This window comes from Acinonyx jubatus, chromosome E1 (genome assembly GCF_027475565.1).
Source record: "Acinonyx jubatus isolate Ajub_Pintada_27869175 chromosome E1, VMU_Ajub_asm_v1.0, whole genome shotgun sequence".
Lineage (NCBI taxonomy): Eukaryota > Metazoa > Chordata > Mammalia > Carnivora > Felidae > Acinonyx > Acinonyx jubatus.
Window position 1 is genome coordinate 48,822,111 of NC_069397.1, and position 16,682 is coordinate 48,838,792.

At 46.5% G+C, this 16,682-nt stretch overlaps 1 protein-coding gene across 8 annotated transcripts in view; it reads right to left on the minus strand.

Annotated features, from left to right (window-relative positions):
- Positions 1-9,434: 9,434 nt before the first annotated feature.
- The window catches only part of ABCA8 (ATP binding cassette subfamily A member 8), an 89,300-nt gene continuing 82,052 nt past the window's right edge, over positions 9,435-16,682 (minus strand). For 7 of the 8 annotated variants that reach the window (XM_015072661.3, XM_027047940.2, XM_027047938.2 and 4 more), the window contains 8 exons: positions 16,191-16,351; positions 14,923-14,998; positions 14,749-14,843; positions 13,991-14,110; positions 13,651-13,791; positions 11,816-11,895; positions 9,984-10,039; positions 9,435-9,852 (listed from right to left, as the gene is read on the minus strand). In XM_015072661.3, the coding sequence (XP_014928147.2) occupies positions 9,754-9,852; positions 9,984-10,039; positions 11,816-11,895; positions 13,651-13,791; positions 13,991-14,110; positions 14,749-14,843; positions 14,923-14,998; positions 16,191-16,351 (828 nt within the window). In that variant the 3' untranslated portion in view covers positions 9,435-9,753. Of the gene's footprint in view, positions 9,853-9,983; positions 10,040-11,815; positions 11,896-13,085; positions 13,566-13,650; positions 13,792-13,990; positions 14,111-14,748; positions 14,844-14,922; positions 14,999-16,190; positions 16,352-16,682 lie in introns of those variants that run through there. The other variant, XM_053212480.1, reaches the window with a different exon arrangement.

The window sequence follows — 16,682 nt, forward strand, 5'->3', positions numbered from 1 at the left end:
ATCCACGAGTCATTGTACAGATCAGTTAGCGATGGGAACACCTCCGGGCAAGAATGCCACGTTCACCGTTGTTCTAGCAGGTACAGGAGCACTTCTTCAGGAGGGAAATCTTCATAATTTGTCGTCTTCATCATCATTTTCGCTTAAAATCGTTGTTTTGAGCAATTTTATCCAGTTTTATACTTGTTTTCTGTGAAGGAGAATTATCTGATCTGTGAAGATTTTATTGGAAGTAACTTACAGTCACTCTTTGGTTTATGAAACAGGACAAATGAATTTCCACATGACTTCAAGCTCTCATATACCACTGTCAACGCTTTGGACAGAAAACATAAAGTTTCTTAATAGAATGTCATCATTATGGAAGTATTTTCTTACCTATCTACAAGGGCAATTTATTTTCCCCTTTGTTTTGTGGAATGTTCCAGGCTGATACAGCTCACTCTCCCAGAGGTCTTTTGCAGCTGCAGTATTTTCAAGTGTTCCTTTGTTGTGAAATCTGGCTGGCCAGATTAGATGAATTCCTTTGAGATACAGCTGCAGCCATTTTTAATGATGAAAAATTGTTCTGTTCCCTTGTAAGCCCATTTGCAGAAATGGTGTATCATTTTATGTGTGCCTCCACTTTTATCCTTCCGTTTCCTTCTCCTACTGTGTGTTTTCTTGGTATTCTGGGTTTTCTTGGTTGTTGTTCTAGCTTTTCTGTTCTTTTACCCTTGTCCTAATAGTCTGATTGTATTTTGTTTAGTGTAAGCAATCTCAACTCCTTTTATCGGTGTGAGATGGTGTGAAAAGTAAGTAATAATGCTTGAGAATATGATATTCAACAATTCAATCGTTTTCTTCTAAAAGTTTTAGACATTTAAGAGGCACATTCAGTACATGGGTAACTAGAATCTGTTAAATACGGGCATTATGCTTCCTGCATCTGATACGAACTAAAATCTTAACAGCACATATCACTGACAAGGAATAACCTGTCTTTCAGAGTCTTTTAAAACCAAGTTCCCCTCTTTTTTTTTTAATGTTTATTTATTTATTGAGAGACAGAAAGAGAGAGAGAGAATCCCAAGCAGGCTCCATGCTGTCAGTATAGAACCCTACCCAGGGCTCAATCCCATGACCTTGGGATCATGACCTGAGCCAAAATCAAGAGTTGGACACTTAACCAACTGAAGCTTGCTTCGGATTCTGTGTCTCCCTGTGTCTCTGCTCCTTCTCCACTCTCACTCTCTCTCTCTGTCTCAAAAATAAATAAGTGTTACAAAAAAAAAATAAAAAAAAATCTTGTCTAATTTGAGGATACATCTGTCTACCAGGCTAAATATCTCTGAACCCCAGTGGAGGAGATAGAGTTTTAATATTCTGTTAGAACACTTCTCAACTTCTATTTTAATTCACAAATGTAATTAGATGCTCTGAGAAAAAAAAATTAGCCAATTAACTTCATAGCATCAAAGGTCTAAATGTAATATGAATCCATGGGGAAGGGCAGACAGCCCAGATCCCCACCTGCTCAAATGACCCGTGACATTATTACTATTAACTGTATAATCACCTCTTACTGCAACCAGAAGGTACGGGAACAGTATCTGACCAAGCCCTTCTAAAATTCTTGCCCAGAAGTTTAGAGCATACAATTGAGCAGTATTTAATAAAAATAAAAACAAAAGCAGTGTTATTTTTGAAGTTCTGGTAGTCAGAGGTAGCTTGCAAAGTGGCTTTGAGTATGAAAATAATGCTAACATAGTTTTATCTTGAATGAGGATATTTGTGTTAATTGCTGTTTCTCACTAGTCTTTTTTTTTTAAATTAAAAAAAATGTTTATTCGTTTTTGAGAGAGAGACAGAGCAGAGACATGAGCAGGGGAAGGGCAGAGAGAAAGGGAGACACAGAATGTGAAGCAGGCTCCAGGCTCCGAGCTGTCAGCACAGAGCCCGACGTGGGGCTTGAACTCACGAACCGTGAGGTCATGACCTGAGTCAAAGTTGGACGCTTAACCAACTGAGCCACCCAGGGCCCCAATCTTGTACTTGAGAATCTTCAGAGGAAATAAAGGAAATGGCCATTTATAAGGGGATCTACAGAGTCCCCAACAAGCACAGAGTCAATGTGTCACTGCTTAGACAGCTATCACAAAACGCCCAGCTGCTGCAGTTGGCAGGCAGAAAATACATTGAATGGCCACAGACCATGGCCATGGCCATGATACAAAAAATGGTCAAAAGGACCTTGGGTTCAGGGCTCAGGTCTGAAAAAAGTGGCTCTCAGAACTTTTTTGGTCTCCCCTTCTCGATTGCCCTCGTTCAAGTCTCTAGGCACAAAAACAATTATCTTACAGGTTATTGGGCTTGGTCTTCTCTGAATTGGAATGGCACCCGGATGAGTCACCTTCATGACTCCCTACCACTCCACCTGCTTTTTATCCTCCCCCTTGAAACTTGGCATAGACCTACCTCCTCATCCATTAGGACCTCACTTCAAGGAAACCTTCAAGTTTTCTTTGCTTCCAATCTTAAACTCACTACCAGGAAGGCCCAAGAGTCAATTACCCTCCTCTGCTACCATTCTGGTTTTCAGTAATTATGTTTGCATGGCATCTGTCGGATTCTGTTTGCATTCTAGATACACTGGAATGGGGGCTTTGGAACCAGAAAAACTTGGGTTCAAATTCCAGCTCTACCAAATCGTGTGATTATAGGTGATTTACTCCCACTGCCGATCAGTTTCCTTACTGTAAAACAGTAATAATCAGCTTCTTAAGATTGTAGCCTGAAACAAACAAACAAACAAAACAAAACAAAACAAAAAAGAAAGAAAAGATTGTAGCCTGAATGTCTGGCATAGGAAAGATGATTAATTAATATAAATCCTCTTTCTTCCCTTTCCTGATGGTATATTACTTATTTTGCTTTTCCTATAAGTGTGTCAGTCAGTGTTTGGCACATAAGGAGCTCATAACTATCCAGCATTGGAGACATGACTCAGACCTCTCTATGAGAATAGATTGTACGTCGTGTATTTTTCATCTTGACAGAAGCAAACCACTATCTCAACTTTGATCTATTTTCCTAGCCAGTAATTTTGTAATTTTCATTTGTTATTCAATTTTCAAGTGGTTTGGGTCTCAGAAGCTCACAGGTCATAAATAACAAAAAGAATCAGTGACTATTGCTCAAATGTCCATAGCCCTTGGGTCCAGCAACGTTCAGGTTATTTTCAGCCACATATCTTATTCTGAAGTAGGAACAATTTGTCTCCAATAATCTTTCCCTTCCTCTCTCAGATATTCTCTGCTCTTGGAGTACTCATCTGACATTTACTGAGCATCCACTATGTATCAGGAACTGGGGATACCACGACAAACAAGACGTGGCCCTTCCCCTTTGTCAGGGAGCAAAATAAACTACCCCCAAATATGCCTTTGTAATATAGGGATTATTTTGAGCTGCTCATTTTTAAGAAAGAGCTGACACAGAAAAATCTCTGAAAACTAAGAAGTTAGCCTTTCGTAAGGGAAATTTACATTTATAAGGGACATTTCCATGTGTAAGGGTGTCTCCCTTGCTGTACCAGGAAGGTACTCTAAATCTATAGAAACTGTTGTCAGTGGAGAAGACATGGGCTTAAAGCTACACAACTCCAACCTTCCTTACTGTGCTTTTCCTGAAAATCTCCCATACCTGGCTCTCCCTCACCACCCAACATCTTTTGTTTTTAGCTGGGAATGGCACTTACGGTGATGGCTTGGGCCATTTCAGGGAGTTACTCAGTTTTTCTGGGTATTTCTCTCTCTCTCTCTCTTTAATATAAGAGATACAGATGTTATGTTTACTTTTCTCCCATGAATCTGTCTTTTTATTACAGAGGGATCTCAGCCAAGAACCTAGAAAGGTAGAAGAAAAATTATTTTTCTTCCCCCACACCTCAAAAAGTGGTAGTTTGATGGAAAAAAAAGTTGTGACCGATGATCGCATTTCACAGTAGTAAATGCTAGAACAGAGAAATGGGACCTCTATTTAGTTAACGAACCCAATAATTGTTTAGTGGTGGCTTATTATGGTATGAGCACGGTTCCAGTCCATGGGGAAACAAGGGTTAACAAGACAGATAAGATGCCTACACTTACACAGATTGTCTTTAATTGGTGGGAGGAGGGTAGGGAGGAAGGGTGGCGTGTCATCTACAAATAAATAAATAAGCTACCTAATTTCTGAAGAATAGAGCAGGGCAAGTAGTGAGAGTGACTGGGAGCTACTTTAGATTGGGTGGTCAGGATGATATTTTAGAAGAGGAGACATTTGAGCTGAGGCCCGAAGGACAGTCATGAGCCAAGCAGGTGAATGTCTGGGGGAAGGAAGTTTTGGCAGAGGAAAAAGTAGATGCAAAGGTCCTGAAGCAGGAACAATTGTTGGGGGAGCAAGAATTCTTGTCCCTTTAAAGGTGTTTATAGCTAGAGGAAGAATCGAACTGACACGAGGCAGAGTATGAGGAGAAAATGGAATTTAATAGGCATACGTACAGGGAATCCACATAGACATGGAAATTCCAAAGACAGGCCAGCAAAATGAGGTATATAGGTCATTCTGAACTGGGGAGAAGGTGGGTAGGGGTCTGGGACTTTGGAGGAAAGAAATGCACCTCACAGGACAATAAGAAGACCAGATGTTTGGTAATTAGACATTTGTCCTGCCAAACAGATGGGTCACTCAGATGAAATTTATCTCTGTTAATAACCCTTGTTCTTGGAAAGACCCCCAGTTTAGATTCTGTGTGGTTAAGGGGAGACAAAATTTCTCTTGAGCCCATGGGGACGCAAGCGCCTCCAGTTCAAAACAATCCACATTTCGATGTGGCCCATTCGGGGAAGAGGGCACATCTGTCCCGAGCCCCACTGTAATCTCGATGTGTTTATGGAACAGAAAGTCTCCATGTGGCTGGAGTCTCAGAGTGGTGGGCAGAGGCCATGTCATACGAGGATCTGTAGGTCTGAACGGGGAGTCTGAATTTTATTTGAGTGTGGCGGTGGGTTATAAAAGATGGGGGACATGATAGAATTTGTAGCCACTGTGCAGAAAATGAAATATGGGACGCAAGGCCAGATGCGGGAATGACAACCGGAGGCCGATGCAGAACGCTGGGCGAGAGGCAATGGCAGCTCGTGCAGTGGTTGTAGCAGCACAAGGAAAGAAGAGGATGGACTGGGGTGCAACTTGGGGCTAGAGTCAATAGAACCACCAGCTCAACTGACCCGAAGGAGGACACAGAGCAGTCAAGGGTGGCCCTCTAGGTTGGCAACTGGGATGTTGCTACTATTGAGATGGAGAAGTCCAAGGGAAATGTTAGGAGTTCTGTTTTGGACACATTTTGAGTTTCCAACTGGACACTCAACTCGTTCGTACGTTTATAAGTTCTCAAAGGAAAGGTGTGGGTGGAGACATTGGAGCGTTTCATTGCATTTGATAGACTGGATTCCAACATCTACCTCACTCTCCTTCCTGGGCACATTCCAGCATCGTAAAGACTGGAGATCGAAACTGCTATGGCCCCTTGACCTTCCCTTCAGGGCCACCCTGACCAGTGCAGGGAGTCTGATTTCAACTAATTAGGATAATAAGAAATTTGGGCCATTTGTATGCTCTGTCCTCATGAGTTCTCTGACAACACAGCAGCATTGACCTATTTAGAACCCGGGTACAAGCTACCTCTCTCATCCTCCAAAGCGAGACTGAGATCACTCGGGCTTCCACGGGTTAAGACCTCAACTTTAGAATCTATTTAATTGAGGTCTCGTGTATTTCTTTTCTTGGATGTGAAGAGTAGGATGAAGACACGAATTGTAAATCACTGGAAAAACAAGGACATTTTGGAATTTATAAGAAGAATACGAAGGTTCCCCCCCTTCAAAATGTTGCCATTTCCTGTGTGTGAGGTGATGATTCTGCATTAGTCTATCCCTCCAACCCTTTCACAGCTGTGTGTGTTCTCCACGGGTCAAGTAGACAAAGGATGTCTCCTGAGACACTTGGTTCCCACCATTTTCAAGTCGTTGTCTATTTTTCCTGACGCCTTTATCATTTGTTGCTCAACATAATGTATCACTTGACCTCTCTGGGATCTTGGAAGACTGTAGATATTTTTTTTTTTTTAATAGTGGGAAAAATTCTCCCCCCCTCCCAGTTTTACTTCAACATCTCAGGAAAGGCTTTGAAAGTGGCATAGATCTGAGGCACCTGGGTGGCTCAGTCAGTTAAGCGTCTGACATTGGCCCAGGTCATGATCTCACAGTTTGTGAGTTCGAGCCCCGCATTGGGCCGTCCATCTGCTGTCGGCACGGAGCCTGCCTCAGATCCTCTGTCCTCCTCTCTCTCTCTGCCCCTCTCCTGCTTGCGCTCTTTCTCTGTCTCTCTCAAAATAAACAAACAAACTTAAAAGAAAAACAGGTGTGGAAAACCCTATAGATCACTAGAGGAGGCGTGGATGCAGGAAAATATATTAAATAAATAAATAAATAAATAAGTAGGCATAGACCTGGATAGAAGGAGAGGAAACCAACAAGTGAGCAGGAAAGCAATCAAGCATGGAAACTGGACTAAGACAGAGCCTGGGGCAGGGAGCCATGTCCCCTCGACTTCGTACATCTGATTGGAAAATAGCGATATTGGTCCATTAGCTGGGGTATTATTTCCACCGTGCCAATCAATTTCCTTGAACTGAATGTTTTTCCCTTGAATATGATTTCGTAGGATCTCTACACAACCAAAAGAGAGGCAAAAAACCCAAACCCCCCAAACCCAAACCAAAGGAGGTTAGAAGACTATTAGAGGATACTAATGAGATTAAAAAGGGATGGGTAGGGTAAGACTGACCGTAAGAAACAAAGAGATTTATTTTTAGCACAGCAATGCTCCGTGTCCTCAGGGGCCTGTGGATGTAAGGGGCTGTTACAGGTTGGGGGTAAAATGCGCAGAGCTAGTCTGTGACTTTAGGTTCCCTCGATGGCCTCCGAAATGTCAACATCTGCCACCGGGCAGCACCCTGCTGGCGAAACGTTGGGTTTCCTCTGCAGATGGATCAGGGGAAGCCAACGCCACACGTGGGTCCCACGTGAAGCCACGTGAAGAGCGGGCAGGCTTTTCCTGGCAGAATCCGAAGCAGAGTCCAGGCTCCCAGCTGTCAGCACAGATAAGAGCCCGACGCAGGGCTCGAACCCACCAACCGCGAGATCATGACCCGAGCGGATGGTGGACGCTTAACTGACTGAGCCTCCCCCCCACCAGGCGCCCCTGCGTTACTCCTCTGGGCTGCAGCGTGAAGTCCTCCGTGCCAAGAAGTCTGTTCAGGGATTATTTACAGACGCCTCGGCTGGCCCTTAGGAAACGAGGTGACACGGGAGCAGGTTGATGTGCCCCGGAGAACCCAGGGGACAAAAACAAGAGGGAGCCCCCTGGAATGCACCGGATGCTGGTCACAGCCAGCAGCTCGGGACTGTTGTTGACTTTTGGTGGTCACGGCAACCCTCGGAGGCGGGCTCTGCTGTCTCGAAGCGAGGGGCGTGCGGACAGTAAATGGTAGACCCCACATTGAACTTAGGCCAAGCTCCAGACTAGTGGTCTGGACACGCAGCAACGGGTTGCTGAAGGCAGGCGCGGAGTTGCGTTCACCCAGTGGCTCCCAGCCGTGGCTCTGTAGACTCTAAGCGGAGGGTGGGAGAGGGCCCAGCGAGGCCGAAGAAATGACCGGAGACAGCGGTGGAGGTGGTTGGTTGGGGGAACTTACGGACCAGGCGTCCAGGAGTGGGGACCGGATCCCCCCTGCGTGCGGGGCTCCACACGCAGCAGGTGGACAGAGTAGCAACCGGCCTGGGGACTACCCGTAGCCTCTTCCCTTTCTTGCATGGCCAGCGGTCCAAGGAGATCCGAGCCTGTCACGTGGACCTTCATGGTTACAAAGGACGTGCTCCAGGTTGGCTGCCCCCAGAGCCCCTGACCCGGAACGCTGAGCAGCACGTTTTCTTTACGTTATCTTGCTTGATGGGAATACAGAGGGGGAATGCGAGCCCTGCCTTCGAAGACAGGGACTGGCAGGGGATTTGGGGTGTCTTTGCACCGACCGGCCTTCCGGCACATCCCTCGCACCAGAACAAGATGAACAAACGGACCTTGGGAAGGGAGGGGAGGGGTGCCGCTTGGAAGAGAACTTTCCAGGCTGCTAAAAAGGATCTGAGTCTGGGAGGGTCAGGGCTTCCCGAGGGAAGAAAAGATAAGGCAGAGAGAACTGGCAGGGAAGTCTCTCCACAGCTCAGAAAAATCTTGTTTAACTACATGTTATGCATGGTAGCCATACCCGGGATTTTAATTTTTTTTTAACACTTATTCATTTTTGAGACAGAGCATGAATGGGGAAGGGGCAGAGAGAGAGGGAGACACAGAATCCGAAGCAGGCTCCAGGCTCTGAGCCATCAGCACAGAGCCCGACGCGGGGCTCGAACTCACGGACTGCGAGATCGTGACCTGAGCCGAAGTCGGACGCTCAACCGACTGAGCCACCCAGGCGCCCCACCATACCCGGGATTTTTAAAAAAGATTGTTCTAGGAGATGTTTGCCACCACCGTTTACTTCCTTAACCACGGTGTGTTTTTTCTTTCTTTGCATTTAGCAACACGTTGATTATAGCACACCAGCTCTTACGATAGAATTTTTTTTTAATTTGATTTCAATGAATTTGTAAATAGGCCACTTAGCCAAGAAAGAGACACGTGAAAATCCTTGAAGTAGAAAACATATTTCAGGACACCTGGGTGGCTCAGTCACTTGAGCGTCCGACTTCGGCTCAGGTCCTGATCTCACGGTTGGTGACTTGGAGCCCTGCGTCGGGCTCGCTGCCGACAGCCTGCTTCGGATCCTCTGTCCCTTTCTCTCTCTGCCCCTCTCTTGCTCGTGCTCTCTCTCTCAAAAAATAAATTAATTAAAAAAATAAATTAATTAAAAAAAATTCAAAACAGCACATATGAGATTTATTTTACATTTTCCACCAACTTGGTCATTTATCAACTTTCTTAGACCAGGCGGCAAATATCCATGAACGATCCGTGGCAAAACGGGCAACTCTGAAGCCTCGATTTTAAAATACAGTGAAAACGGGACTTCAATGGTTTACCGGGATTTAAAAAGTTCAGTAAACTGCTAATCACAAGTACGTGTGTATGCTACTCATAGCATTACCAGGGGATGTGTTTTCAAATATATTGGTATCAGATATTAGAACGAATGATGCCGTCATACTTTTAGCCATAAGAATATACAAAAAAAAATCTATTTCGAAGAGTATGACACCTTTGACATGGTCACTTAAATTCTTATTAAAATATCAGCTTCACAAAGTCTACGTGAGTGGGTATTTTAAGGTTTTGATAAACAAACAAACAAACAATTGAACCCAATGTGTTTATTGTACTCAGAAAATGAAACAGTCTTGTAAGAGTGAGTTTGCTTATTCAGTATTATGCAGAAATAGGGAATCAGGGCCACCTGCAGAGACACAGAGGCTGTGACCAGGAGGCGGGCTCAGCCATGTGCCTCTGTCCACGCGGTCACTGCAATTGCCCAGCGCTTGCTCCTTCTCTCCACCACAGGAAGAATCATGTTGTGTTTACAATATAGTTTCTAGAAATCTGACATTGAAGCTATAAAAATAAATGTCTCAAAAAAACACAACTGCAGGCTTGAAAGGAAATAGAGGTTTTGGCGCGTCAAGGGTCCTCCTGGGGGAGGAGCTTCCATCTAACTGAGGGGTCAAGTTCTTCGTCAAAGTCATCCAGCTCCTGCTCCTTGGAGAGCTCCAGGAACACCTGAGAGGGGCAAGAAATGAAGAGACGGGGAGGTCACGCTGCCTCCCGCAGCTCCGAGCGAGTGCAAAGCACGGGCACAGCTTGTACACTTCTGTCCCACGGATGGAACAAAGTCCCTAAAACGGACCCACCTGCTCCAGGGTGGACTGCGAGAGGCTGTACTCCTCCAGGTCGAAGCTCTGTTTAACTGCAGAAGGATGGGTGCACATGAGGAGTTCATAGATACATATTTTAATGTTTATTTTGGAGAGAAACAGAGAGACAGAGTTTGAGCAGGGGAGGGGCAGAGAGAAAGAGGGAGCCACAGAATCCAAAGCAGGCTCCAGGCTCCGAGCCGTCCGCACAGAGCCCGACGCGGGGCTCGTACTCACGAGCTGTGAGATCATGACCTGAGCTGAAGTTGATCACTTAACTGACTGAGCCACCCAAGGTGCCCCAGGAGTTCATATATTTTTATAGCCGGACAGTTCAGCATCCAGTACAAACAACAACTTTTAAAAACTTGTTGAATAAAAAAGTTTCAATGACAATGTTCCTAGTTTAAGGATTGCATTCAGTTAAAAATACGCCAATGCTGGGGCACCTGGGTGGCTCAGTCGGCTGAGTGTCCGACTTCAGCTCAGGTCACGATCTGGTGGCTTGTGGGTTCGAGCCCCGCGTCGGGCTCTGTGCCGACAGCTCGGAGCCTGGAGCCTGCTTTGGATTCTATGTCTCCCTCTCTCTCTCCGCTTCTCCCCCGCTCGCACTCTCTCTCTCTCAAAAATAAACATTAAAAAAAAAATTAAAAATAAAATACACCAATGCATTCACTTGGGTCTGGGGAGAAAAGTGCTCACGCAATGCTCATTTAGCACAGTGTTCGCAATGTCTGTTTAATGGAGGAAACGGTGCTGCAAAGGCCTCCTTCCCTGTGTGTGATCCAAGGCTTTTGCACACTCAGCACAGGAAGAAGTGGAAGGAAGACACATTTGGCAAAGGGAAGCATCAAAAGATGATATCGAAAGATGTTTGAAGGTTTCTGGGGAGCAGATATCTTTTGTGGGCCTCTCTCTCCAGTGACAGCTTGCGCCTAATTGAGTTGAAAACCCTTGTCCTTAACCAAAATGGGACTAGTCCCAGCCCCGATGGGAGGGCAGTAGACTGGAAATAGGTCACCAGCAGAACCTCCAGGCCAGTACTGGCCACAGTGTCGATCCGGAAGTGACTGCACAAACACATGGTCCAGAGAGTTGGGGTCCTCAGCTCGGAGAATGGAAAGGGGGCACTGCCGTGACCATGAATGTTATCGGCAGGAGTAAAAAAAGTCTTCTTGAACCAGGAGCCTTAAATGTCTTCCCTAGGGAAGGTGGCAAGCCAGCAAAAAGATCACTGAGCCGTGACAATGGAAAGAGCAGAGGGAGGGAGTTGCGGCTAGCACAGTTCAGAGAAGCAGAGCTAATGAGCTCTGATGGCAAGAAAAACATGGGGCGGTGATGACAGACGCAGCGTGGTCACTTTCGAAGTGCAACAGACAAGGGAAGATTGTTCTAATGACCAGACAGGAGCCAGTTTCTTAATACCCAGCCTAAGGCAATAAAATAAGATGTAAGTCCATATAAAAATTGAATTGTAAATATGCATGCATCAATGTTCCCAAAGAAAACATCCTCCTTGAATGCATACACAACTGAATTTTGCCTTAGGTTGTTCCTGTGTGTGTGTGTGTGTGTGTGTATACACACACAGAAAAACCCCACCAAAGGTAAAATCACTCCCATTAACCCCCTGCCCCTCCCCCAACACCCAACACACACAGAATCTGTCCACCTCTTTGATCCCGTGCCCGTAAGATTCAACTGGAGATTTGAACTTTGAAAACTAACACCTTAGGTCACATTCCGTTCTTGTCGTGCCGATGGATTCATCTAGGATTTGGAATTAACTGCTTTCCGGGGGATCTTATTTCAAAGTGTATCGCTCTTACCCTTCTCTAACATGAAGAAAGCTCGTGCCAAAGGTCGAACATCTTCCACTGGCACTTTATAGACCATCACCGAGGAGAACCTGGGGGGAGAGGGGCGGGGCTGAGGCTGGTACCACCTGCGCAGGTGCAAGCTGGCTGCGACCCTCTCTCCGGTCGCTGTCCTCCTAAGAGTCAGTTTGGGCCAGCGAAATGCCCAGGCTGAGGCCGTCCACAAGGACAACTGGGAGGCAGGAGGGGATCGTGCCCTTGGCTTCTGAGATAAGAGGTGCAGTGCAGGTAAAACGTGGACATGTGTCAGAGTCACCTGTCACCTTATCTTTTCAGCTGAACACTGGCTCCTCAAACATCACCTTCCAGCCAGGGACTGACGCCTGGTAGTTGCTTGACATCATCCAATTCACGTGGGGACTCTGGGTCTTTTCTCCAGAGAACTCATCTCTCTCTGACCTTGCCCCATGCTCTCCTAATTTGGGATAATATAATTGAATCCTGAATATAAAACTGAAAATATAACTGAAATTGAATTGACTCGCATTTTTTAAAAATAATTTGTTTCTCAGACGAACACTTGTCTTTTTACCATTTGAAAATCAGGAGGATTTAGATTTCATTTTGTTAAGATACTATTTGCGTGGGGCACCTGGGTGGCTCAGTTGGTTGAGCGTCCGACCTCGGCTCAGGGCATGATCTCATGGTTCGCGAGTTCGAGCCCTGCGTGGGGCTCTGTGCTGACAGCTCGGAGCCTGGAGCCTGCTTCGGATTCTGTGTCTCCCTCTCTCTCTCTCTCTCAAAATAAATATTTAAAAATTTTTAATTTTTAATAGCTAATGCTATTAGCTCGCTTTATGGGTCAATCGTTCTCATCTATTCTCATTCCTTGTGACTTTATGACCTATTTCTATTCAGTTGTGGGCTGCACACAAGGTACAGCATTGCTGTGATACTTATACTCCACTGTAGAAATAGTATTTTCCCACCGTATTGTTGTGACTTATCACCCTTTCCTGTTTTCTCCCCCAACTCCTAAATCATCTGTCTTCTGTCATCAAGTCTAGCTGATAAAAATGCCCCTAAAATTAATCTCTTGATTTTTACTGTATTATGCTCCTGAGAAGTGTGCCATTACTAGACTGTTTATAAAATAGATTTGAAGTGAAATAATTAGGTTTATATTCTTGTGCCACTTGTTAGCTGTCATGTGACCTCACTTACCAGTTTCCTATTCTTTTTTTTAATGTGCATTTATTTTTGAAAGACAGAGACAGAGAGAGAGAGAGAGAGAGAGAGAGAGAGAGAGAGAGAGGGAGAAAGCAGGGGAGGGGCAGAGACAGAGGGAGACACAGAATCCGAAGCAGGCTCCAGGCTCCGAGCTGTCAGCGCAAAACCCGACATGGGGCTCAAACCCATGGACGGTGAAATCATGAGCCGAGTCGAAGTCGGATGCTTAACCCTGAGCCACCCAGGCGCCCTTCAGTTTCCTATCCTTAAAGGTAACAATCAATTCCACTCATTAAGGTCCTTGTAGTGGCCAGACTCTCACAATGCTCTTTTGAAACCATCCCAGGAAAAATGGAAAAACGATGTCTTCCTTGGCAAGTCTCGGGGAGGATGAAGTAGAATAACGCAAGATCAGGACAGTACAGGGCACTTAGCACTTAGTCCCTCTGATTTTACACCAGCTCTTCTCTTCTCCAATTTAGGTTCTTGGGTGTCCAGCAAATAACTTCTTTGAGGTTTCCTTTGGGGCTCACTGTGGACTCCGAGGGCCATAAATCAATGAAACCGGCAAGGAAAAGTTTGGTATCAGATCGAAACCAGCAAGCACCCAGCTTTACCTTTCCTGCCGAGCAGCCTGGGGGAAAACCCTGAGGATTTCGAGGTGGAGGCTTTCCCTTTGCTCGAGGGCCTTCACTTTCATCTCCAGCAGGTAATTCTTGCCAAATTTGCTCTTCAGGTGCTGGATGGAACCGATACACCTGGAGGTGGGAGGAGGATGAGGTCGTAAGAGACAGGGGAACGGGACAGAGAACACCACGCTTGAGACCCTTGGTGTCCAAAGGACCTCACAGGTGGACCCAGATGCAGCAGCTACAGCCACACGGAGACCTCCCTCTGTCCACAGACTCCTCCGGCCGTGCACCTGGGTGCCCAGTGCAGGGGTGGACGGGCACCCACCTCAGCCTTCCGGACACCATGATGGCCACGCGGTCACACATGGCCTCTGCCTCTGCCATGTAGTGGGTCGTCAGGAGGGCGCCTCTCTCCGTGTTCTTAAAGGTGGCCCGGATTGCCTGCCTGAATCGTCAAAGGACCATGTGCAATTGCGAAAGGCTTCTCGTTAATCGTAAGTGGGCAGAGAGAAGAATTTGTAACTGGCACAAAGGTTGAGTCATTTGCAAAAAGAGCTTAAGCAAGGGAGGGACCCGTGGGGGGGGTGGGGAGGCAGGTGGGAGGAGGGGGGGGAGCCAGGCGTTGGAAGAGGAGCGGGCACAGAATACCATGTCGATCACGAGGTGGCACTGAAAGAGAAATGCTGAGCAGGAGACTGGTTACGAAAAGGCTGCACGAAGGAGCAGGGAGAATCCAGCAACAGAGGTGTCACAGCCTCGTAGGAGAAAATACATTCCTAAGAAATATACAAGGTGACACGGAGGACCCGATCCCACCTCGACAACCTAATACTGGGCCCTCACTCTAAAACACCAGCCTGGCATGGTTATCACCGTGGCGATCAACGATGCCTACTCTTTCTTCAGTGATGGACTATCATCGGGGAGAGGTTTCCTTTTTGGTTTGCCAAATATCGGTGGCCCTAACGATCCTGAGAGGTGTCTCCTTTGACAGTTTAAGGGGCCATTCTTACAGCAGGAAAGCAATTCACAGATTTCCTACGGGGCACTGGAGCTGGCCCCGACGGGGTCGTGCCCCCTCACCACATTTGCTGCTGCCCCTCGGGGTCCATCCCTGTGGACGGCTCGTCCAGAAGCACCACCGATGAGTTTCCCAGGATGCTCAGCGCGAAGCACAGCTGGAACGAGAGGAACAGCGTGTCTGGGGCTGACATGTGGGGTGTGCAGAGGAATGCTGAGCCCCCCCCCCCCCCTTACCTTCCTCTTTATTCCCTCGGATAAGGTCCTCACGGACAGCTTCAGTTGGTCCTGAAGCTTGAGTGCATCCACCAGCCTGAAGGAGGGAAACACGATGGGGCATCACAGTGAGGAAGTTGGAAGGAGGGCAGACCCGCAGCCCAAGGATGCAGAGCGGAGCTCAGAAATGCGGTTCTGAAAATAGACGCCAGGCGATCTTTTCTTTTTTTTTTAATTTTTAAAAATGTTTTAATTTATTTCTGAGAGAGAGAGAGAGAGGCCCAGAGTGTGAGCAGGGGGAGAGGCAGAGAGAGAGACGGAGACACGGAATCTGCAGCATGCTCCAGGCTCTGAGCCATCAGCACAGAGCCCAATGCGGGGCTTGAACTCACAGACCGCGAGATCATGACCTCAGCCGAAGTCGGATGCCCAACAGACTGAGCCACTCAGGCGGCCCTACGTGCCAGGCATTTTAGAACTGGTTGGTCTGATCCCCTCAGAGGGATAGTTTTCTCTTTTAAAAGAATAGAAGCACATTTCATGATTTCTAAATAGTTGTGCCAAAATAAATACTTTATACTGAATTGTACTTATATTTTGCTTTTTAAAAAATATTTATTAAAAAAATTTTTTTTAATGTTTATCTATTTTTGAGAGAGACAGAGACAGAATGCGAGTGGGTTGGGGCAGAGAGAGAGGGAGGCACAGAATCTGAAGCAGGCTCCAGGCTCCGAGCCGTCAGCACAGAGCCTGATGCGGGGCTCAAACCCACAAGCTGGGAGATCATTACCTGAGCTGAAGTCGGACGCTCAACCAACTGAGCCACCCAAGCGCTCCCAAAAAATGTTTATTTATTTTTGAGAGAGAGAGAGAAAGAGAGAAAGAGAGAGAAGCCTAAGCAGGATCCGTGCTGTCAGCAGAGTCTGATACAAGGCTCGAACTCACGAACTGTGAGATTATGATCTGAGCTGAAGTTGGGCGCTTAACTGAGGCAGGTGCCCTATGCTTCAATTTTAGTATTTTTGGTAACTTTCACTGATGGTTACTTTTTAATTTTCATATTCAGTATGAGAGGAAAATGAACACTTTGAAATACAGGAAACGGGTTTCTAGTGGGGAATCTACCCAGTGTGGTCTGGGTCAGGGGTTGATCGCTCGCTCTCCCTCTCGCTCTCCCTCTCTCTCTCTTCCTCTCGAGAGAGGAGTCTTCCGTCCAGAATGACAGTGAAGCTCGTCACTCCCAACTGTCCCGCACCCTCAGGCATAGAACACCTGTGGCTCCCGCCTACCTTGTGACGGTGACTGCCGCATCGGCTTTCCTGAGCCCTTTCACAGCAGCGAACACCTCCAAGTGCTCCTTTGTGGTCAGGTTGGGCCACAGCACGTTCTCCTGAGGACAGTACCCTAGGAAACCCAGGGAGTCCTCTTCACGGCTCCCTTTTAGTAGAACCTGCAGAAGAAAGTTCATGCTCAGAGCCTGCCCTCTGGGTTTGTTTGCTTCCCCTGCATATTTCAATGGCATCTTTCTCCTTACAAACCTAGAAAAACTAGAGACTCTCTAAGTCCTAATCGGGTTGACCAATCTGTCATCAATCTGCATTGAAGAAAGGTCGTCAGAGAGCAAGCCCATGAAAACAAGTGAGTGCCCCACCTAACCGAAGCCGAAAAATCAAAAATCTCACCAACGGGACCGTCTTGCCATCGTGGCCAACAGTTGATATACCATTTCCTCGTCGCAGTCAGGAAGAAAGTATATGAATTGGTGAATTTAATTACTCACT